The 25,431-nt window shown below is 35.7% G+C and overlaps 1 protein-coding gene across 4 annotated transcripts in view; it reads left to right on the top strand.

Annotated features, from left to right (window-relative positions):
* The window catches only part of LOC123557395 (probable phosphoglycerate kinase), a 320,014-nt gene extending 304,433 nt beyond the window's left edge, over nucleotides 1-15,581 (top strand). For all 4 annotated transcript variants that reach the window (XR_008371027.1, XM_045348838.2, XM_045348839.2 and 1 more), the window contains one exon: nucleotides 15,159-15,581. Coding sequence is in view for 3 of the 4 variants with exons in the window: in XM_045348838.2 (XP_045204773.1) it covers nucleotides 15,159-15,202 (44 nt within the window). In the remaining variant the exon portion in view is untranslated. The remainder of the gene's footprint in view (nucleotides 1-15,158) is intronic.
* Nucleotides 15,582-25,431: the final 9,850 nt, after the last annotated feature.

Raw genomic sequence — 25,431 nt, 5'->3', positions numbered from 1 at the left:
GTGTAAAAAACTAGGTAACTGGGTCAGATCAATGAAAAAGTTAGTTAACACTTTATAATTACCGTATGACCCCAAATGATTAGGGGTCATTTGACTGTAACCTTGACCTACTGACCTACTTCCTTGTTATCCCCCGACGAAAGTCGGAGGGATATAGTTTTGGCGTTGTCCGTCCGTCCGTCTTTCCGTCCTTCCGTCTTTCCGTCTGTCCGGAGCCATATCTAGGAAATGGTTGGGAATATTTATTTAAAACTTCATATACGTGTTCACCACAATGAGTTCTTGCGGCACGTCAAGTTTAAGTCAGATTGCCCAAGTAACACCAGAGTTATGGCCCTTAGAAGTTTCTAGTGTTAACTATATAGGGTACTATAAATATGGCAATTTCTGCATCATAACTTTTGATATATTTGACCTAGAACTATGAAACTTAAACAGAATTTAGATTACCATAATGTGGTTGTGTACACACAATTTCATTTGGATTTATATGTAAATTAAGAGTTATTGCCCTTTAATTGTATAAAAATCCACATATTTGTACATAACAAACTTACCATTTTGTAGAATTTCATTAAATTTCTTTCATTCTTTTCCATGAACATTTATTGTAAACATGTGAAGTTGTGTACCCACACCTTGTCGCCCCCTTACCTTGATCACACACCTCCCCCCTATCCCCCGACACCCCCCCCCCCCCCACCCACACACAAAAAAAAAAAAAAAAAATTCATTCCTTATTTTAGATTTTTTTCAAACAAACTTCAAATACATATTCACCACTATGAGGTTATGGGGCCCATCAAGTTTCAGACAGATTGCCCAAGTAACACCAGGGTTATGGCCCTTAGAAGTTTCTAGTGTTAACTATATAGGGTACTATAGATCTATAGATATGCCAATTTCTGCATCATAACTTTTGATATATTTGACCTAGAACTATGAAACTTTAACAGAATTTAGAGCACTATAATGTGGTTATGCACAGACAATTTTGTACGGATTTCTTTTTGTAACTTCAGAGTTATTGCCCTTTAATTGTCTAAAAATCCACATATTTGTACATAACAAACTTACCATTTTGCAGAATTTCATTAAATTTCTTTCATTCTTTTCTGTGAACATTTATTATAAACATGTGAAGTTGCGCACCCACACCTGGTCACCCACTTGCCTTGGTCACACCCCCTCCCCCTCTCAACCCCACTCCCCCCCACCCCCTCCCAAATTTTTTTTTTGTTTCATTTATTTTAGATTTTTTTCAAACCTTCCAAATTGTACTATTCCCCCTGCCTCACTTCTCCACCCAGTCATGCCCACCACTGATCATGCATCCTCTGCACCCCCCCCCCCCCCCCCCCCCAACTTCCCCCTTCCCCCTTTTTTTTTTTTTTTTTTTTTTTTTTTTTTTAATTTTCAATCAATATTTATAATCAGCATGTGAAATTTTGTTTCCTCTCCCGTTCCCCTGCACCCCCACCCCCTAAAAAAATAAATATATACATAATATATACAGATATATATATTTCCATCCTTTTTTTTTTTTTTTTTTTTTTTTAAATGTTCAAACCTTCAACATGTTAAGTTGTGACTGCACAAGCCTTGCCCTCAGCCATGTTGAAGATATCTTATCTGTGTTCTCTTAAGGACGTCTGATCTTTTAAGTTCAAATGTACATGTAAAACAGCAACACCTGGTGCCAAACCACTCAAAGACAATATTTCATTCCAGTTAAACTTCAAGCTCACATTTCAATTAACTGCATTTAATTTTAAAAGCTAAGCTTATTACAGTAAGCATATCCCATTCAAAATGAATTCTTTAGTCCGGATCAAAGTATCATACATTTATTGTGTACTCTTTAATTAAACATTTGTTTTCTGTTAAATTGATTTTGACTAATGAAATTATTTGCTTCTTATTAACATCCTGAACTTTTTGCTGGATATATCTTTTTGCCATTCCTCACCACAAACCCTTTCGGCGGGGGATACCAATTCATCGAATTTGCTTGTTCATTCAGATACAGCCTTGAAATTTGGATGACATGTACAGTTTTGCACATCGATCTTAAAAATGGCTTTCAATGACCATGAGTGTGACCTACTGACCTATTTTCTTGCGTTTTAAGATACAGCCTTGAAATTTGGAGGACATGTACAGTTTTGCACATCGATCTTAAAACTGATTTTTAGTGACCTTGAATATGACCTACTGACCAACTTTCTTGTTTTTTAGCTCACCTGAGCACGAAGTGCTCAAAGGTGAGCTTTTGTGATCGCCCTGTGTCTGTCGTCTTCCGTCCGTCGACAACAATTTGACTGTTAACACTCTAGAGGTCACAATTTTGGCCAAATCTTAATGAAACTAGGTCAGCATGTTACCGTCAATAAAATCTTGGAAGAGTTCGATAATGGTTCATCTGGGTTCAAAAACTAGGTCACCAGATCAAATCAAATGGAAAAGCTTGTTAACACCCAAGAGGTCACAATTTTGGCCCAATCTTAATGAAACTTGGTCAGAATGTTACTCTCAATTCATTCTTGGACGAGTTCGATTTTGGATCATCTGGGGTCAAAAACTAGGTCACTAGGTCAAATCAAAGGAAAAGCTTGTTAACACTCTAGAGGTCACAATTTTGACCCAATCTTATTGAAACTTGGTCAGAATTTACACTCAATTAAATCTTGGACCAATTCGATATTGGGTCATTTGGGGTTAAAAACTAGGTCACCAGGTCAAATCAAAGGAAAAGCTTGTTAACACTCTAGAGGTCACAGTTTTGGCTCAATCTTATTGAAACTTGGTCAGAATGTTATCCTCAATAAAATCTTGGACGAGTTCGATATTGGGTCATCTGGGATCAAAAACTAGGTCACCAGGTCAAATCAAGGGAAAAGCAAGTTAAGACTGTACAGGACACATTTATGACCAGATCTTAATGAAACTTGGACAGAATGTTAATCTTGACGTTCTTTAGGTCAAGTTTTAATCTGAGTCAGGTGAGATCAAAAACTAGGTTACTAGGTCAAATCAAAGGAAAAGCCTGTTAACACACTAGAGGCCACATTTATAAATTTATCTTCATGAAACTTAGTCAGAATGTTAATCTTGATGATCTTTAGGTCAAGTTCGAATCTGGGTCATGTGGGATCAAAAGAACTAGGTCACCGGGTCAAATCAGAGGAAAAACTAGTTAACACTTTAGAGACAACATTTATGACCATATCTTAATGAGACTTGGTCAGAATGTTAATCTTGATGATCTTTAGGTCAATAGGTCAGGTAAGCGATACTGGGCCTTCATTGCCCTCTTGTTTAAGATACAGCTTTGAAGTTTTGATGACATGTATAGTTTTGCATGGCGATCTTTAAAGAGACTTTCAGTGACCAAAAATTTGACCTACTGACCTACTTTCTTGTTTTCTACGCTACAGCAAAAGGAATTGGACCACCTGTAATATTTTTTTACAGATTTTAAAAATAATCTTGCATAATCTTTACCATGACCCACTCTCCTGATTTTCTTGTTTTTAAAGCTTTAGCTAAGAAATTTGTTCAAGCAAGCATCTCTGTTCAGGTGAGTGATTTAGGGCCATCACCCTCTTGTTTAAGATACAGCCTTTAAATTTGAATGAAAACAGACTTTCAGTGACCATAAGGCTGTGACCATGAATGTGACCTACTGACCTACTTTCTTGCATTTTAAGATACAGCCTTGAAATTTGGAGGACTTGTACAGTTTTGCATATCGACCTTAAAACTGATTTTTAGTGACCTTGAATGTGACCTACTGACCATCTTTCTTGTTTTTTTAAGATACAGCTTTGAAGTTTTGATGACATGTATAGTTTTGCATGGCGATCTTTAAAGAGACTTTCAGTGACCAAAAATTTGACCTACTGACCTACTTTCTTGTTTTCTACGCTACAGCAAAAGGAATTGGACCACCTGTAATGTTTGTTTACAGATTTCAAAAGTAATCTTGCATAATCTTTACCATGACCCACTCTCCTAATTTTCTTGTTTTTAAAGCTTTAGCTAAGAAATTTGTTCAAGCAAGCATCTCTATTCAGGTGAGCGATTTAGGGCCATCATGGCCCTCTGGTTTAAGATACAGCCTTTAAATTTGAATGACGTATACAGTTCTGCACACCAGTCTTAAAACAGACTTTCAGTGTGTGACAGGAAAGGCCGTACCGATGACAGTAACCATCAAAACAAATCAACACCCTTTACAATATTTACAATTTTATTTACATAAGATGATTATTAACAATGCATAGATGATATAAAAAAAAAAACTGATTATAAGAAAGAAGAAAGAAAAAAAAATCAAGGTTCAGTATCTCCGGATACAAAAGATCTTACAGTTCCCTTCTAAAGTGACGTGTCACAGTTCTTTAATTTAATTGCGAACTTTAAGTAGCACAAACAATATCAAAACGTATCTTGAAATAAAGTCCCTTTAAACCGTGAATACATTGATTCCGTATTGGCTCCTTATGGTGGTAGGTGATTGCATCCCTGAGCTGACTTCAGAGGATAACAAAAATCATCGTCTTTGTGGTTTACGGCACAACCATGGGATGAAAGCTCTGCGCTGGGAATATCACATCCAGGCGAGTGAAGACAAGTAAACCTTGGGCATTGTACTTCCGGGTTATGACATCACCAGGTAAAATTGTCTGGCGGAAGGAACTAAAATATATAACATATGGTAAGCACCATAGCAAAACAAACAAGTCAGGGCATAAAACTGCTCCTTTGGGTACACCATACCTCCGTAGGCTCCCATAAATAATACGTGCTACTTATACAAAACATATGGGCTACTAAGTTCAGACGTCACATGATTAAAATACGTCACTAATTACTTCCATTATTACAAAAATTACTTACTTAAAAGACTAAAGTTAAAGTATGAAAAAGATATGAAAAGTATATGATGAAACATTATAGATACGGACATGATAAACTGCAGCTATTATTTACAACTACAAATTAACAAAATTCAATATAAATCAAACGTTATATCATAGTTGGTATCGATATAATATCTAATGCCATACACTACAACGGACATTAATTAGATGTGCTATAGACTGGCGCACAATTACAAATTACAATAATATATTACATACATGGTACTAGACTTGCCATATAGATTTATACATAACAATACAATGCAGTAATGGCGTTCCATAATTAACAAAATGTTTGACATATGTTTTTGAAACAGTGCTTTACAATTATCATGATACAAATTTCAGTATAAATCTAACATTTTATATAAATGAAACATTTTAGACACCTTTTTCGAAATAATTTACAAAAGTCTGAAAAATTTAATAAATTATCCTGATATACCGAAACTAGCAAAAATCATGTGCCGAAAAGTAAATGTTACAGAATTCTGTAGAATGCACAAAAATTTACCAAATAAAAATCGTAATGCAAAAATCATACAAAAATCTAACAAATAAATTTCTTACCTCGATCGAGCATAAATTTCTAGCAAGAAAATAATTCAGACATAGATTCGTCTATAATGTCGGAAGGTGGTGTGCGCAAGGCATATCTAGTCCAGTCTATTTAAAGGATAATGTCCCGCCAAATACTAAATTTCATGGGATTCACGGCCTGTGCGTAAACTCTTGACTATTTGTATTTCCACGGGATTCACGATATAGCCGGGGAATCTAACTACTTTGGCGCGGATTGAAATTGACAATTTGAGGCCCATTATAGTGGTTTTGGGGATAAAAACACGAATTATTGAAGTTTATAAAATATCAACTTTCTGATTACTGAACCGAATTTAATGAAATTTACATGGATATTTAAGTTATGAAATACAGAAAAATCTTAGAGGTATTTCATGCGTGAAATCTAACATTTACCTCAATAACTCAAAAATTTACAAAAAGATGATGCAATACCTGCATTTTCAATACAGATAAAATAAGGCCAGTATGTCAATTTGTGACACACGTCCCCCCTTAAAAAGAAAATTTATAATTTTCTTAAATGAAAACAAAATGACATACTGAAAATAGCAAACACAACAAAAAAAAAAAACACTGTCACTATATGTACACCATAGAATATAGCCACCTGTCTACACTCTACTCAAATAATCTGCGCCTACATTTTCTCTACCAGGAATTGCTCTAATACTGATCCTATATGGCTGTAATGCCAATGCCCATCTCATCAGCCTGGAATTGCTAAGTTTCGCTTCATTCAAATAAGTGAGCGACTGATGATCTGTCTCTAATACAAAGTCTTTACCGAACAAATACCAGTGAAACTTAGCTACTGCCCATACTATCGCTAAACACTCCTTCTCTATCACTGAGTACTTTTGCTCCCTAGGTAGCAATTTCCTACTAGCATACGCTACAGGTAATTTCTCTCCATCACTTTCCTGAAGCAATACTGAGCCTAAACCTACATCTGAAGCATCTACTCTCAATATAAAAGTCTGATCTAAATCTGGAAACTTCAAAATAGGCGGACCCATTAAGCTAGCCTTCAAAGTCTGGAAAGCCTTTTCTTGACTTTCACCCCACTCTGCAAGATTTGGCTGACCCTTTTTCGTCAAATCTGTGAGTGGAATTGCAATGGCGGCAAAATTAGGGATAAACTTTCTGTAAAATCCAACTACACCTAAGAATGAACGTATTGCCTTCTTGGTTTTCGGTCTCTCAGCATCCTTAATAGCCTGTACTTTATTTGGAACTGGTTCAAGGGTCTGAACATCTCCTATCATGTGCCCTAAACATTCTAGCTTCTGAAAACCTACAAAACACTTAGTTGGTTTTGCTGTTAACTTAGCCTCTCTTAGTCTGGTTAACAACTCAGTAAGAGCTATTACATGTTCTGGCCATGTGATTGTATACACCAGGATATCATCAGTGAAGCTATCTGAGTGCCCTAGGTCCTTCAAAACCTTCCGCATCAGTCTACAAAACGTTGCTGGTGCGTTAACTAATCCAAAGGGCATCTTACGGAATTGAAACAAACCTTTTGGGGTTTCAAAAGCAGTCATGTTTAGCCTTTTCAGACAAAGGAACCTGCCAGTAACCTTTGCTCAAGTCTAGTTTAGAAAAGTATCTATACTTAGATAGCTTTGAAAACATCTCCATGTTTGGCATAGGTTCCGCGTCGAAAACCGTCAGTTTGTTGACCTGGCGAAAATCTATACAGAACCTTATACTGTTATCTTTTTTCCTTATGAGGACAATAGGGGAGGAAAATGGAGCATTTGATGGTTCGATTACTCCCAACTCCAACATTTTATCTACTTCCTCTTTCACTACTGGCTGCGAATGAAAAGGAATAGGATAACCCTTTACTCTTATCGGATCTGTAGTTGACAACTGTATATCATGTTCAACTAAGTTAGTATTTCCAGGAATATCTGTCAGTACATCTGAGAAATTTTCTAACAAATCTACTACTTCCTGTTTACATGCTACTGGTAACTCTGGATTTACCTCTACATCTTTGTACGTTTCTGTACCCTGCTTTATAGGACACAAAACTATATCCTTTTCTACTCTACTCGAAAACTCATCACTACTTTCATTCGGATCTAATCTGTCATAAACTCTCTGATCCTCCTCTACAATAGCTGCTCCAACCTTACTTAAAATACCCTTATCTGGTATAGACTTACTATCATCCTTCCTTTCACAGTACTGTTTCAGCATGTTTGCGTGAAAAGTTTTCAACTTTCCGTCTACATCTATCATGTAATCTAATCAATTTACTACCTCTACTACTACGTAAGGACCCTTCCAATGTAACAACAACTTATTATGTTTCGTAGGTAACAATACAAGTACCTTACTACCTGCCTTAAACCTCCTATCTCTAGCCTTCCTATTGTAATACTTCTTGTATCTAGCACTACTTTTGCTTACTGTTGCTGAGCTATCTTACACGTATCCTCCAACTTTTCTTGCAAATCCATAACATACTGGTAAGTGGTTTTAACCTCATCATTCTCCGTCTTACCAGCCCTTAACTCTCTAAGCACAGTTATTGGTCCACAGATTGTTCTACCATAAAGTAACTCAAAGGGAGAAAATCCCAAACTTTCTTGCGGAACTTCACGGTAAGCAAACAACATAGCATTCAAATACCTATCCCAATCTCTAGGTCTCTCACTACACATACGTTTCAACATCTGCTTTAAACTACCGTTAAACTTCTCTACTAAACCGTTACACATAGGGTGATACGGTGTTGTAGTTAACTGCCTTAATGACAATAATCTACTAACTTCTGCCATAAGGTATGATGTAAACTGCGATCCACAATCGGTAAGCATTTCCTCTGGCACTCCTAATCTACTATACATATCTACTAATGCCTCTGCTATTCTCTCAGTTTCAATACTAGGTAGTGCTATGGCTTCCGGATATCTAGTAGCATAATCTACCATAGTCAAAATGTACCTGTTTTTCCTATCAGTCATAGGTTCGATCGGACCAACGATGTCGACAGCAACTGTCTTAAACGGAGTATCAATCAAAGGCATTTTTCCTAACGGAACTTTACTTACTCTACCCTTAGCTATAGTACGTTGACAAATACTACATGACTGACAGTACCTCCTAACCTCTGCCATTACTCCTGGCCAGTAAAATTCGCCTAATACCCTATCACTAGTTTTCCTTAAACCTAAATGGCCTGACAGTAACGAATCATGTGCAACTTTCATCACAGTTTCTCTAAGACATTTAGGTACAATCAACTGTCTACTTTTGTCTAAATTCTGGGCGGTATACTCTCTATATAACAATCTATTCCTAATCTCAAACCTAACTGAACCTTTACCTCTACACGCTTAATCGTACCTTCCTCAGTCTTCTTCTACAACAAAATCTAAAGTGCTATCTTTCTGTTGCTTTTCTAAGAATTCCTCTCTAGATACATCTAAAATCTGAGACGGAACTTTAAGCTTTACTTGCTTCTTAACTTTGGCTTGCGCCCTAGTCTCTACTGCTGACGCTAAACTACTAAACTGAGGTTCTACAGCTCCCTCTACATTACCAATTATAACATCATTGGTAGGATTATCTACAACCAACGCCTCTACTGTACCCTTGAAATACGGACAATCAATATTTATTCTAGCTACATCTAGCCTATGTTCACTCCTATCTATGTACTTACATCTATGGGTTTTCTCTAAAAACTGACTTGCTTCTACTAAGTCCCGTTTCACTATCACACATGTACAACCTGTATCCTGCATAGCGATTACATCCCTACCATTACAAGTACCAGGTTTTGTAGGACATGTACTTACACTAAGCTTACCTAACTCCTCAACATCACTGAGTAATACTATTTCCACTCTCTGACCTACTTGACTTACTCCTATCTCTATCTCTATTTCTTCCTCTACCTCTTCTCCTAGATCGGTCACGGCCTCTACCTCTATTTCTATTTTCCTTAGTATTTCTATTCTCCCCTTTACTACTTTCCTGCTCTACCTCTACCTCTGCTTCTGCATTAGCACTGTTACCGTACTTTCCGCTCCTACAGTAATATGAACTATGCCCTATTCGACCACAATTAGTACACTTCAGTACACCAAAGGGTTGATAACCTCTACTTCTATTAGCAACATTGCTACTACCTCTGTTACTAGTGCCTGCATTACGTCTACTAGGATACTGTCTCTGAGGTATTTCATATGGTTTATGGTTCCGGTCCTTATTGGTTCAATTCACGACATTCTTGGGACCTCCATGAGTCTTTGCAAACAAATATGCATCTTCTGCTACATCCCTAGCTTTAACTAACCTCTTACTACTCAAATTTGGTATAGTTCTCTATTACATACATCTAAAAATTGGTCCCTAAGTAAAAAATCTAATAATCCTTCGTACGTTTTCTCTACCTTACTCAATCTAAGCCAACCATCTAAATATCTAAATATCTACTTATTCTGCTAGAAACATCACAAAGGTCTCATTATCCCGAGGCCTTTCAGTTCTAAACTTTTTCTTATAGCCATTGTCAGTGAGTTCGAACTGACGGAGCAAAGCGGCTTTCAGTTTATCATAATCCTTCCTATCTTCCAACGGAAGCCTATCAAAAACCTCTCTTGCTGTACCCTTTAGAAGGAACGGTAAGTTAAGTGACCATATCTCTTTATCCCATCCTGCCGCAACAGCGTACGTTTCGTACACATTCAAGTATGCATCCATGAATCAATTTTCTCATCAAAGGGAGACATCTTAACCTTTACCTTTTTCTTACTCATCTTTTCTAAGTCGTCTTAAAACTTATGCTCTGTTTCTAATTTCCTACTTTCTGCTTCCTCCTTCTCTGCTTCTAACTTCCTAGCTAACATTAACTTCTCCTTTTCCATTTCTAACTTATCCTGTTCTAACTTACGTCCGTATTCTAACTTATCTAATTCTAACTTATGTTCTAACTCTAACCTTTCCTTTTCAGCTTCTAAACTACTACGTCGTTCATATTCTATCTTTTCTTTCTGCAACCTAGCCTCTAACTCTAATCTTTCCTTCTCTGCTTCTAACCTATCTTTCTATGCTTCTACTCTTAATTTCTCTGCTTCTAATCTATCCTTTTCTCTTTCTCTCTGCTTTTAACCTATCTTTCTCTGCCTCTAATCTACTATGTCTTTCCTCACGTTCCCTAGCCTGCTCTTCCTTAACAAAGTTACGTAACTCCTCTCCTTCATAACCTAACTCCTTTCCTACCTTCGTTAACTCTACTACACTAGTCATGTTTAAATAATTACACTACCTTAACACTATATAACACTACAGTACAACAGCTACTATAACAACCTAAGACACAAGTTAAACAATCGTGAGGGAATACTAGACTACACTAGTTTACACTAAGGCCATACAGTTACTACTGAAGCCAAAACAAAGTACTATACACTGCGTACATACTACACAAGACGTCCTCACTAAATAATAATACACTAAGTTGCGCAACAGTACTATGTGTCAATCAAGGTTGCATAGGCAACAATCAACAATGTACAGTGACAGTAGGCTGCAACAATACCTTAGCCTTATCAAATATCAATCAACTGTATCTAGTGTTAACACTTTAGTGTAACAAATAAAACAAAAATAAATCAAAGTGCTTTATCCTAAGATAAAGTATAGGTATATCACAACTGTGTAGCAGTAAAACACAAGCGTAGGTTAAAAGTATATGCAAGTAAACAAGCTTGCTAACACACACAAAGAAAAATACTGTATCTAGTATGTATACAGTACACTAATACATAATAGGATCACTGGGAGAAATAGGGCAACGCACAAGTAAGAGTGAATAGGATAACTCTCCTTGTCAAGGGCGGTCACTCTCAGCACCGATATATGGTGGCTTAATCATAGAGTGACACAAAATAAACCCAAAAGAAAAATAAAAGGAACGAACTCACCCCAGAATCCAAGTGTCGTAAACAACTGTCTATCAGTCTGTGACACTAAAAGCTGGTTAGCTGAAGCTATGGATCTGTCTTGTCTTGTCTGAGGTAAGACGTCACTCTGAAAAATGAATAAAACTATTATATGTGTAACAATAGAACAAAACAAGAGGAATCTTTACAAATTATTGCTGCAATTAAATGGGTGTTAATAATGTTAGAATAGCTACTGTGTCTGGTCGACCAATCCCACTTCTGACACCATTGTGACAGGAAAGGCCGTACCGGCGACAGTAACCATCAAAACAAATCAACACCCTTTACAATAGTTACAAATTTATTTACATAAGATGATTATTAACAATGCATAGATGGTATAAAAAAACAAACTGATACTAAGAAAGAAAAAAAATCAAAGTTCAGTATCTCCGGATACATAAGATCTTACAGTTCCATTCTAAAGTGACGTGTCCACAGTTCTTTAATTTAATTGCGAACTTAAGTAGCACAAACAATATCAAAACGTATCTTGAAATAAAGTCCCTTTAAAACCGTGAATACGTTGATTCCGTATTGGCTCCCTATGGTGGTAGGTGATTGCCATCCCTGAGCTGACTTCAGAGGATAACAAAATCATCGTCTTTGCGGTTTACGGCACAACCATGGGACGAAAGCTCTGCGCTGGGAATATCACATCCAGGCGAGTGAAGACAAGTAAACCTCGGGCATTGTACTTCCGGGTTATGACATCACCAGGTAAAATCGTCTGGCGGAAGGAACTAAAATATATAACATATGGTAAGCACCATAGCAAAACAAATAAGTCAGGGCATAAAACTGCTCCTTTGGGTACACCATACCTCCGTAGGCTCCCATAAATAATACGTGCTACTTATACAAAACATATGGGCTACTAAGTATCAGACGTCACATGATTAAAATACGTCACTAATTACTTCCATTATTACAAAAATTACTTACTTAAAAAGACTAAAGTTAAAGTATAAAAAAGATATGAAAAGTATATGATGAAACATTATAGATACGGACATGATAAACTGCAGCTATATTTACAACTACAAATTAACAAATTCAATATAAATCAAACGTTTATATCATAGTTGGTATCGATATAATATCTAATGCCATACATTACAACGGACATTAATTAGATGTGCTATAGACTGGCACACAATTACAAATTACAATAAATATATTACATACATGGTACTAGACTGCCATATAGATTTATACATAAACAATACAATGCAGTAATGGCGTTTCCATAATTAACAAATGTTTGACATATGTTTTTGAAACAGTGCTTTACAATTATCATGATACAAATTTCAGTATAAATCGAACAAGTTACATAAATGAAACATTTTAGACTCCTCTTACGAAATAATTTACAAAAGTCTGAAAAATTTAATAAATTATCCTGATATACCGAAAAGAGCAAAAAATCATGTGCCGAAAAGTAAATGTTACAGAATTCTGTAGAATGCACAAAAATTTACCAATTAAAAATCGTAATGCAAAAATCATACAAAAATCTTACAAATAAATTTCTTACCTCGATCGAGCATAAATTTCTAGCAAGAAAATAATTCAGACATAGATTCGCCTATAATGTCGGAAGGTGGTGTGCGCAAGGCATATCTAGTCCAGTCTATTTAAAGGATAATGTCCCGCCAAATACTAAATTTCATGGGATTCACGGCCTATGCGTAAACTCTTGACTATTTGTATTTCCACGGGATTCACGATATAGCCGTGGAATCTAACTACTTTGGCGCGGATTGAAATTGACAATTTGAGGCCCATTATAGTGGTTTTGGGGATAAAAACAAGAATTACTGAAGTTTATAAAATATCAACTTTCTTATTACTGAACCGAATTTAATGAAATTTACATGGATATTTAAGTTATGAAATACAGAAAAACCTTAGAGGTATTTCATGCATGAAATCTAACATTTACCTCAATAACTCAAAAATTTACAAAAAGATGATGCAATACCTGCATTTACAATACAGATAAAATAAGGCCCGTATGTCAATTTGTGACAAAGTGACCATAAATGTGACCTACTTACCTACTTTCTTAATGTTTTAACATTAGGCAATTTGAAACATGAGCTCATATTACTCTGGTGAGTGATCCAGGGTCATCATGACCCGCTTCAAGTCTTGTTATATGAGTTATATTAGGAAAAAACACTTTGAAAAATTATCTGATCAATTTCCAAGACTGTTTTATTATAATTACCTGATGACCACAACTATTTAGGGTTCACTGTCGTGTGACTTTGACCTACTGACCTACTTCTTGTTTTGTAAGATACATCCTTTAAATTTGGATTGACATATACAGTTTTGATTTCACCGATCTTAAAACTGACTCAATGACCATGAGTGTGACCTACTGACCTACTTCTTAATATTTAGCATCAGTTTGACATTTTGAACATGTAGGTCATATTACTCAGTAGGGGTGTCACGATAAACCGGTATACCAGTATATTGCAATATGTTGCTAAAACTTTATTGCAGCCCGATACGCAACCAACATACCGGTTTTCTACGGTATTTCCTCACGTTTTTTTCTTTGTCAAATGCGTTTCGCAAACTGCCATTTTTTATTAAGGTTTGTTCGATTGAAATATTAGTTCCAAAAATTTAATCGAATAGGTAAGCGTTTCGAGTCATGCAGGCGCTTACAGCAGTTGATTACCACATGAAACCAATCTTTCTATGACAATGATTAAATATAAACAACATGGCAGACAGAAGTGCCGGCTTTAAATTGTCACGAACAAAAAGGCAAAGAGAGAAATTTAGGTGTCATTTGGGTTTTGAAATTCGACCTGCAGACAAAGAAAATTGTCAATGGTATTGCAATCTGTCTGTGCAGTGGTACGATAGAATACTGCGACAGGACATTTAACTTGAAAACTTATATTGACCGGCATCATCCGAGAGTGAAACCAAAAGTTGGACACAAATAAGTTGTAGAAAGTAATTATAAGCTTTTTAAGAACTAATCATGTTGGAACAGTGCAGTATAGTACATGCAATGACTTTCAGAATGTAACTGACTTGCACACATATACATTCCTTATGTTAATAATTAATTTTCTATTTGTAGTCATGAAACCCTAATATTTCTATTTAATATCTGAGAGTGATATTTGTTTTAGCTTATGTTTACTTTCTACAACTTATTTAGAGAGTATGGAAGTGTATAAAGGTTTCACAGTAGTAAAAGAACCTCAAGTAATAGCTCTAGTTCATGAAGCAGTATATTGTGGTACATATTGCAATACGACGATAATGTATTGCATATATCGTGGTACGCTCAGGCATATCATAACACTCATATTACTCAGGTGAGCAATCCAGGGTCATAATGACCCTCTTGTAATAGAAAATGCATCTGGGTGGGTGGGGGGAAGGGGGAAATGAGAAGTTTGTTGTAGACAGAAAGTCACTGAAAGCAAGGGGTCGCTTAGGCAGTCTTTACTTTATATATTATAGGAAATAGTCTACTTGTCTGAATTATACTTGTCACTAAAATGTGAAAAGTAATGTTCTTACAGAATTATTTATAATGTTAGTCAACTATTTGACTATTTAATCCCTTTCATTAACTGATGGAATCCATACCAGGCAAACTGTTCAAATACCTATCAAAATAAGTGTTTTGTATTTTCAGGTAAAACTTTACCAGGTGTTGCAGCGCTGTCTCCAGCCCAATAAACCTTTGGGTGTTTGCCACAAGAATGATTACTCTGTCGTAACCCTTTGATGTGGAAGTACTTTTCAATGGCAGGCACTGGTTACACACAGTTTCTTCAATTTCTGTTGTGCATTCTGTATATATGATCATGATTTATGATTTTCAGGTCTCTAAAAGAAATATTTTTAAAATGGTGTAACTAAAATGAGTGTAAAATATGTGCAGTTTAAAGGTAAAGGATATAAGGATTTTTATCCTAATTGAAGCATATAGACACGAAGAAAACAAGACAAACTTTCCACATTTTCTAACTGATCAGTAAATCAGCATTGAATTAATCAGTTAAATTGATTTTTTTATGTTACAGAAAAGGGATAGAAAAGTAAATTTGGAAAATTGGTTACTGTTACCTTCCATGAACAGCAGTTATGAATGTGGCTTTAAATTTCAGTGATAATGAGCTCGACTATTCGAAGAATAGGGGAGCTGTCCTACTCGCCCTGGCCTTGGCGTGAGCGTCACACAGATGTTAAGTTTGCATACCACCCCAGATATTTTCTAAGTCCATTGAGATATTGCTTTGATATTTTGCATACTTGTTTACAATCATGACCCCAGTGTGTAAAAAAGGAGGAGGCAACTCTGTCAAGCATTTTTGACTGAATTATGGCCCCTTTTGACTTAGAATATGCTTATTGTAATGTTAAAGTTTTTACTCATAGCTTATATTTATACTATCAAGCACTGAGAATAGTCGAGCACGCTGTCCACTGACAGCTCTTGTTTTGATGTTACGGGGTGGATTTATTTTCATCTCCTGCAGAGTATATAGTTTTAGGTGTGTCTGGCCATTCCCCCATCCAAAGTTATATCAACTCATGGTTTGGAGTCATTTAATAAATCGTGGTAGATATTTTTACTGCTGTGGAAAAGCCTTTGGAATTATACATTATAGTATATTTATAGTGTTTTTAATCACTTTTTTTGTCCGGCCCGAATTGTATCTTAGAACTGGTTTGTAGGACTTCAGTAGATCATGGTAGTAATTGCTATAGAGAGACCGGGCCATGCAAGTTTCAGTTGAACTGCTTGTGGGAAGACAAGATCCTTTGTACTTTTATATTAATAATAAATAGTCTGTTCTCTGTCTGTCCGCAGTCATATTTAGATTTCATTATCATTTGTTGAACTGTTACTGCTCTAGGGAAATGATGCCTTGCAAGTTTCAAGACAGATTGCTTGAAGATAATTTACATAAATAGTGTTTTTATTTCATTTTCTATCGGTAGAGAGTCTTATCTCAGGCACGGTTTTTAAAAGAACATGGTGATAATGTTAACTGCTACTTGGAAATGTGGCCCTAATAATCTTTACTAATAGGGTATTTCTTTGCAACTTTAATGGCACTTAAGGGCTCATTTTCAGTACGGGATAATGTGACCAAGCTTTGTCTTGGAAACCAATGATGGTATGCATCTTGGTCACTAGGGTCAAGGTGAAGGTCACTATTACAAAAATAGAAAATTGTTTCTGTTCAATAACTTCAGTAAGGAATAATGTTTGCAGTCAAACTTGCAATTTAAGAAACTTGCATTGAAGCCATGGTTTTAGAAGTATTTTGGGTTGCTTGGTCAAGGTCAGGATCATTGTTACTAAAAATAGAAAAATGCTTTTCTCTTAAGAACTTCAGTTAGGAATGAGTTAAGCAGACCACACCTGGTAAATAGGTAGCTTTCATAGAGATCAATGTTTTTGTTTCATTTTCGTTCAGGTACCTTTGGTCAAGATCATTGTTACTAAATAAAGAAAAAAGGTTTAGATCAATGATTTAGCAAGGAAGGGGTAGATTTCTATAAGATTGAAATTTAATTGCATTTAAGTAGCCAGAGAATGCTTCTTCAAGGGTGAAACCTTTAGTCTGTTCTGCAGGGGATACCAATTCACTGAATTGGTTTGTTTCAGTGCGTAACTTTGAATCTTGGTCATACTCAAAATAGTGTCTAATAACTGATGAAATGATGATTAATATAGTATGTGTTTTTTTAATGTGATTGTATATATGAGAATAGAGCATGCTACATACTGTGTTTATGTCTTGTGTTGGTCTTGCACAACAGACAAAACAAACATTTATAAACCTACAGATCTAAACATAAACAACTGTCTAGTAGTGATATACCCTATCTTGTGTCATAAACTTTCTGCTTTGTTTTATTTAGTTATTTATGACAGTTTGTTGTAGATTATGTCTATTAAAATATATCATATGCTTAAATTTTTTACATATTTTTTCTCCTCATGGGGGCTATTGTGATGAAATTTTGCCATTAATTTAGCCTCATCTGTAAGCAGCATGTCAGGTTTTCCATTTGAAGTCCGGTATAAATTTCAATGTATTGAAGAGAGTGTTACTTAAAAGCAAGGCCATTAAGTTCAGTTAAACAGAATACTTTTATGAGTGTAAAAATGTCAGTTTTGTTAGCTCTTGTGATCGCCCTGTGTCCCTTGTCCGTCGTCCATCATCAACAGTTTGACTGTTAACACTCTAGAAGTCACAATTTTGGCCCAATCTTAATGAAACTTGGCCAGAATGTTACCCTCAATAAAATCTTGAAAGAGTTCGATATTGGGTCATCAGGGGTCAAAAGCTAGGTCACCAGGTCAAATCAAAGGAAAAGCTTGTTAACACTCCAGAGGTCACAATTTTGACCCATCTTAATGAAACTTTATCAGAATGTTACTCTCAATAAAATCTTGGACAAGTTTGATATCGGGTCATCTAGGGTCAAAAACTAGGTCACCAGGTCAAATCAAAGGAAAGCTTGTTAACACACTAGAGGTCACAATTTTGGCCAATCTTAATGAAACCTGGTCAGAATGTTACCCTCAATAAAATCTTGGACAAGATCGACATGGGTCTATGTAGGGTCAAAAACTAGGTCACCAGGTCAAATCGAAGGAAAAGCTTGTTAACACTCCAGAGGTCACAATTTTGGCCCAATCTATGAAACTTGGCTAGAATGTTACCCTCAATGAAATCTTGGACGAGTTAGATATTGGGTCATCTGAGATCAAAAACTTAACCTGTCCCAAGATTTGCCACTATAATGCCACCCTTTCAATGGTGGAGTATTTAGACAATTTTCCACCAAAATGGTGAAAAAATGAACAGGACAGTGGCAAATCTGTTTTCCGCTAAATTCCACCTTTTCCACTTGTGTACACCTTTAGGTAGCCCGCCCGCTTAGCTCAGTAGGTAAGAGCGTCGGTCTACAGATCGCGGGGTCGTGAGTTCGATCCTCTGGCGGGGCGTATGTTCTCCGTGACTATTTGATAAACGACTTGTGTCTGAAATCATTAGCCCTCCACCTCTGATTCATGTGGGGAAATTGGCAGTTACTTGCGAGAGACAGGTTTGTACTTGTACAGAATCCAGGAATATGGTTAGGTTAACTGCCCGCCGTTATATGACTGAAATTACTGTTGAAACACGGCGTTAAACCCAAACAAACAAACACCTTATGCAATAAGTGGAGTATTTAAACACTTTTACACACCATTATGCCACCATTATGGTGGAAAACTTGTTTGCCACTTAATGCCACCATTATGGTGGAAAACTTGTTTGCCACTTAATTCCACCAATAGCCACCTTCATGGTGACAGTAAGTGAGTATTTAGACAGATTACCATTAAAATGCAACCATATGGTGTAAAATCTATTTCCACTAAACGCCACTTATTTCCACCAATTGCCACCTAACAGGTGGCAGTAAGTGGACAACATTTCACCAAAAAGCCACTATGGTGGCAGTAACTATTTCCACTAAATGCCACCAAATAGGTGGAAAATATGTGGCAACTAGTGGAAATTGGCTACACCTGCTGAATCTGGAAAAAAATCAGTAGTAAGCAAAAAATCAAATTATATTAATATATTTTTTTATTTTTATGCAAAAATCAAAGACCCTTCACAAGAAATCACAAAAGATCTGAACACGAAAATCAGGATGTTTTCAGTGCAGTCTTATTTTATCATATTCCAGGATGGCTTAAGTAGATGGCGAATGACTCTCCAGATATCACTCCTTTGGATGTAAGGCCATTTTTCTAACAGCAAACCATACATCTGTTAATAGATATTTTTCTAACATTCTGAATAATTTTGCAGAAAATTGTAAATTTCCTCTAGGAGATATGAAATCAAAAGACTGACTAATTCACTGACACTACAACGAACTCTACAAAATCTATGTCAGATAATACGTCACATCTTTATTAAAACTGAGAAGTTTCAGCAAAATCTACATTATAAAAAAATTGCATACAAAAGGTTACATTGTTTTGTGGGAATATAATTTATGCATCTTGAATCAATAAAAGTTCAATAACACTGCAAGAACTTGAGAATTGATGAAAGATGTGGAAGCACCATTACTCTAAGGTGATTTCAGGAATATCTATCAATGAATTACTTGTTATGTAGGAATTTATGGATTGAAAAACAATTAAAAGGCAATAACTCTGGTTACTGAAGTGATCCTGACGGAAATTTCACATGCAATGCTTTCTTGTAGTAATCTACATTTTTGTAAAGTTTCATGAAGATCCATCAATAGATACAGGAAAAATCCCTATTTTTACCAAATCAAGGGGAAATGCAAATAATTGAGCATGCAGAGTAAATGAGCTTATAATAATTACATGAGGTTTAGTAATATTTTATAGACAAAGCTACTATAATATTTTTCAAATAACAAGCATTTTAGCCCACCATCATCAGATGGTGGCCTATTAAAATCCTCTGCATCCGTGGTCCGTCCGTCGGTTATTCCGTCCGTCCGTCCGTCTGTCCGTCCTTCCATTAACAATTTCTCGTTATCGCATCTCCTCAGAAACTACTGGGGGGATTTTGACCAAACTTTGTCAGAATGATGTATTGGTACCCTAGTTGTGTGCCTCTGAAAATCAGACTGGTTCAGCAATTTATGAGTGAGTTTATGGCCCTTTGTTTATTTCTATATTTTACATAGATTTATGTAGGGAAAAACTTTGAAAACCTTCTATCCAAAACCACAGAGCCTAGGGCTTTGATATTTGGTTTGAAGCATCATCTAGTAGTCCTCTACCAAGATGATTCAAATTATTTCTCTGGGGTCAAATATGGCCCACCCTGGGGGTCACATAGTTTATAATGACTTATTATAGGGAAAAAAACTTTGAATAACCCCTTGTCAAAAACCACAGGGCTAGGGCTTTGATATTTTGTATGTGACATCATCTAGTGGTCTCCAACTAAGATTGTTCATATTATACCCCTAGGGTCAAATATGGCCCCGCCCGGGGTCATATGGTTTACATAGACTTACATAAGGAAAAAGTTTGAAAATCTTCTTGTCCAAACCACAAAGCCTAAGCTTTGATACCTGTAATGTAGCATCATCTAGTGGTTCTCTACCAAATTTGTTCAAATTATCGCCCCAGGGTCAAAAATGGGCCGCCCGGGGGTCACATGGTTATAAACTTTATGGGGAAAAACTTTTAAACAAATTCAGTATTCCGTAAATAAGATCTTACAGTTCCATTCTAAAGTGACGTGTCACAGTTCTTTAATTTAATTGCGAACTTTAAGTAGCACAAACAATATCAAAACGTATCTTGAAATAAAGTCCCTTTAAACCGTGAATACGTTGATTCCGTATTGGCTCCCTTGGTGGTAGGTGATTGCATCCCTGAGCTGACTTCAGAGGATAACAAAAATCATCGTTCTTTGCGGGTTTACGGCACAACCATGGGACGAAAGCTCTGCGCTGGGAATATCACATCCAGGCGAGTGAAGACAAGTAAACCTCGGGCATTGTACTTCCGGGTTATGACATCACCAGGTAAAATCGTCTGGCGGAAGGAACTAAAATATATAACATATGGTAAGCACCAGAGCAAAACAAATAAGTCAGGGCATAAAAACTGCTCCTTTGGGTACACCATATCCTACCGTAGGCTCCCATAAATAATACGTGCTACTTATACAAAACATATGGGCTACTAAGTTCAGACGTCACATGATTAAAATACGTCACTAATTACTTCCATTATTACAAAAATTACTTACTTAAAAGACTAAAGTTAAAGTATAAAAAAGATATGAAAAGTATATGATGAAACATTATAGATACGGACATGATAAACTGCAGCTATTATTTACAACTACAAATTAACAAAATTCAATATAAATCAAACGTTATATCATAGTTGGTAATCGATATAATATCTAATGCCATACACTTAAACGGACATTAATTAGATGTGCTATAGACTGGCACACAATTACAAATTACAATATATATTACATACATGGTACTAGACTTGCCATATAGATTTATACATAACAATACAATGCAGTAATGGCGTTCCATAATTAACAAAATGTTTGACATATGTTTTTGAAACAGTGCTTTACAATTATCACGATACAAATTTCAGTATAAATCGAACAAGTTACATAAATGAAACATTTTAGACTCCTCTTACGAAATAATTTACAAAAGTCTGAAAAATTTAATAAATTATCCTGATATACCGAAAAGAGCAAAAAATCATGTGCCGAAAAGTAAATGTTACAGAATTCTGTAGAATGCACAAAAATTTACCAATTAAAAATCGTAATGCAAAAATCATACAAAAATCTTACAAATAAATTTCTTACCTCGATCGAGCATAAATTTCTAGCAAGAAAATAATTCAGACATAGATTCGCCTATAATGTCGGAAGGTGGTGTGCGCAAGGCATATCTAGTCCAGTCTATTTAAAGGATAATGTCCGCCAAATACTAAATTTCATGGGATTTCACGGCCTATGCGTAAACTCTTGACTATTGTATTTCCACGGGATTCACGATATAGCGGGAATCTAACTACTTTGGCGCGGATTGAATTGACAATTTGAGGCCCATTATAGTGGTTTTGGGGATAAAAACAAGAATTACTGAAGTTTATAAAATATCAAACTTTCTTATTACTGAACCGAATTAATGAAATTTACATGGATATTTAAGTTATGAAATACAGAAAAACCTAGAGGTATTTCATGCATGAAATCTAACATTTACCTCAATAACTCAAAAATTTACAAAAAGATGATGCAATACCTGCATTTACAATACAGATAAAATAAGGCCCGTATGTCAATTTGTGACAAAGTGACCATAAATGTGACCTACTTACCTACTTTCTTAATGTTTTAACATTAAGGCATTTGAAACATGTAGCTCATATTACTCTGGTGAGTGATCCAGGGTCATCATGACCCGCTTCAAGTCTTGTTATATGAGTTATATAGGAAAAAACATTTGAAAAATTATCTGATCATATTTCCAAGACTGTTTTATTATAATTACCTGATGACCACAACTAATTAGGGTTCACTTGTCTGTGACTTTGACCTACTGACCTACTTTCTTGTTTTGTAAGATACATCCTTTAAATTTGGATGACATATACAGTTTTGATTTCACCGATCTTAAAACTGACTCAATGACCATGAGTGTGACCTACTGACCTACTTTCTTAATATTTTAGCATCAGTTTGACATTTTGAAACATGTAGGTCATATTACTCAGTAGGGGTGTCACGATAAACCGGTATACCAGTATATTGCAATATGTTGCTAAAACTTTATTGCAGCCCGATACGCAACCAACATACCGGTTTTTTACGGTATTTCCTCACGTTTTTTTCTTTGTCAAATGCGTTTCGCAAACTGCCATTTTTTATTAAGGTTTGTTCAATTGAAATATTAGTTCCAAAAATTTAATCGAATAGGTAAGCGTTTCGAGTCATGCAGGCGCTTACAGCAGTTGATTACCACATGAAACCAATCTTTCTATGACAATGATTAAATATAAACAACATGGCAGACAGAAGTGCCGGCTTTAAAATTGTCACGAACAAAAAGGCAAAGAGAGAAATTTTAGGTGTCATTTTGGGTTGAAATTCGACCTGCAGACAAAGAAAATTGTCAATGGTATTGCAATCTGTCTGTGCAGTGGTACGATAGAATACTGCGACAGGACATTAACTTGGAAAACTTATATGAACGCATCATCCGAGAGGAAACCAAAGTTGGACACAAATAAGTTGTAGAAAAGTAATTATAAGCTTTTAAGAACTAATCATGTTGGAACAGTGCAGTATAGTACATGCAATGACTTTCAGAATGTAACTGACTTGCACACATATACATTCCTTATGTTAATAATTAATTTTCTATTTGTAGTCATGAAACCCTAATATTTCTATTTAATATCTGAGAGTGATATTTGTTTTAGCTTATGTTTACTTTCTACAACTTATTTGGAGAGTATGGAAGTGTATAAAGGTTTCACAGTAGTAAAAGAACCTCAAGTAATAGCTCTAGTTCATGAAGCAGTATATTGTGGTACATATTGCAATACGACGATAATGTATTGCAATATATCGTGGTACGCTTCAGGCATATCATAACACTCATATTACTCAGGTGAGCAATCCAGGGTCATAATGACCCTCTTGTAATAGAAAATGCATCTGGGTGGGTGGGGGGAAGGGGGAAATGAGAAGTTTGTTGTAGACAGAAAGTCACTGAAAGCAAGGGGTCGCTTAGGCAGTCTTTACTTTATATATTATAGGAAATAGTCTACTTGTCTGAATTATACTTGTCACTAAAATGTGAAAAGTAATGTTCTTACAGAATTATTTATAATGTTAGTCAACTATTTGACTATTTAATCCCTTTCATTAACTGATGGAATCCATACCAGGCAAACTGTTCAAATACCTATCAAAATAAGTGTTTTGTATTTTCAGGTAAAACTTTACCAGGTGTTGCAGCGCTGTCTCCAGCCCAATAAACCTTTGGGTGTTTGCCACAAGAATGATTACTCTGTCGTAACCCTTTGATGTGGAAGTACTTTTCAATGGCAGGCACTGGTTACACACAGTTTCTTCAATTTCTGTTGTGCATTCTGTATATATGATCATGATTTATGATTTTCAGGTCTCTAAAAGAAATATTTTTAAAATGGTGTAACTAAAATGAGTGTAAAATATGTGCAGTTTAAAGGTAAAGGATATAAGGATTTTTATCCTAATTGAAGCATATAGACACGAAGAAAACAAGACAAACTTTCCACATTTTCTAACTGATCAGTAAATCAGCATTGAATTAATCAGTTAAATTGATTTTTTTATGTTACAGAAAAGGGATAGAAAAGTAAATTTGGAAAATTGGTTACTGTTACCTTCCATGAACAGCAGTTATGAATGTGGCTTTACTTTCAGTGATAATGAGCTCGACTATTCGAAGAATAGGGGAGCTATCCTACTCGCCCTGGCCTTGGCGTGAGCGTCACACAGATGTTAAAGTTTGCATACCACCCCAGATATTTTCTAAGTCCATTGAGATATTGCTTTGATATTTTGCATACTTGTTTACAATCATGACCCCAGTGTGTAAAAAAGGAGGAGGCAACTCTGTCAAGCATTTTGACTGAATTATGGCCCCTTTTTGACTTAGAATATGCTTATTGTAATGTTAAAGTTTTACTCATAGCTTATATTATACTATCAAGCACTGAGAATAGTCGAGCACGCTGTCCACTGACAGCTCTTGTTTTGATGTTACGGTGTGGATTTATTTTCATCTCCTGCAGAGTAATATAGTTTTGGTGTTGTCTGGCCATTCCCCCATCCAAAGTTATATCAACTCATGGTTTGGAGTCATTTAATAAATCGTGGTAGATATTTTTACTGCTGTGGAAAAGCCTTTGGAATTATACATTATAGTATATTTATAGTGTTTTTATCACTTTTTTTGTCCGGCCAGAATTGTATCTTAGAACTGGTTTGTAGGACTTCAGTAGATCATGGTAGTAATTGCTATAGAGAGACCGGGCCATGCAAGTTTCAGTTGAACTGCTTGTGGAAGACAAGATCCTTTGTACTTTTATATATAATACATAAATAGTCTGTTCTCTGTCTGTCCGCAGTCATATCTTAGATTTCATTATCATTTGGTTGAACTGTTAACTGCTCTAGGGAAATGATGCCTTGCAAGTTTCAGACAGATTGCTTGAAGATAATTTACATAAATAGTGTTTTTATTTCATTTTCTATCGGTAGAGAGTCTTATCTCAGGCACGGTTTTTAAAAGAACGTGGTGATAATGTTAACTGCTACTTGGAAATGTGGCCCTAATAATCTTTACTAATA

This window comes from Mercenaria mercenaria, chromosome 5, assembly GCF_021730395.1.
Source record: "Mercenaria mercenaria strain notata chromosome 5, MADL_Memer_1, whole genome shotgun sequence".
In the NCBI taxonomy this organism is placed as follows: Eukaryota; Metazoa; Mollusca; class Bivalvia; order Venerida; family Veneridae; genus Mercenaria; species Mercenaria mercenaria.
Note: the sequence above shows the minus strand (reverse complement) of the source record. Positions and strands in the feature narration are given on the sequence as shown.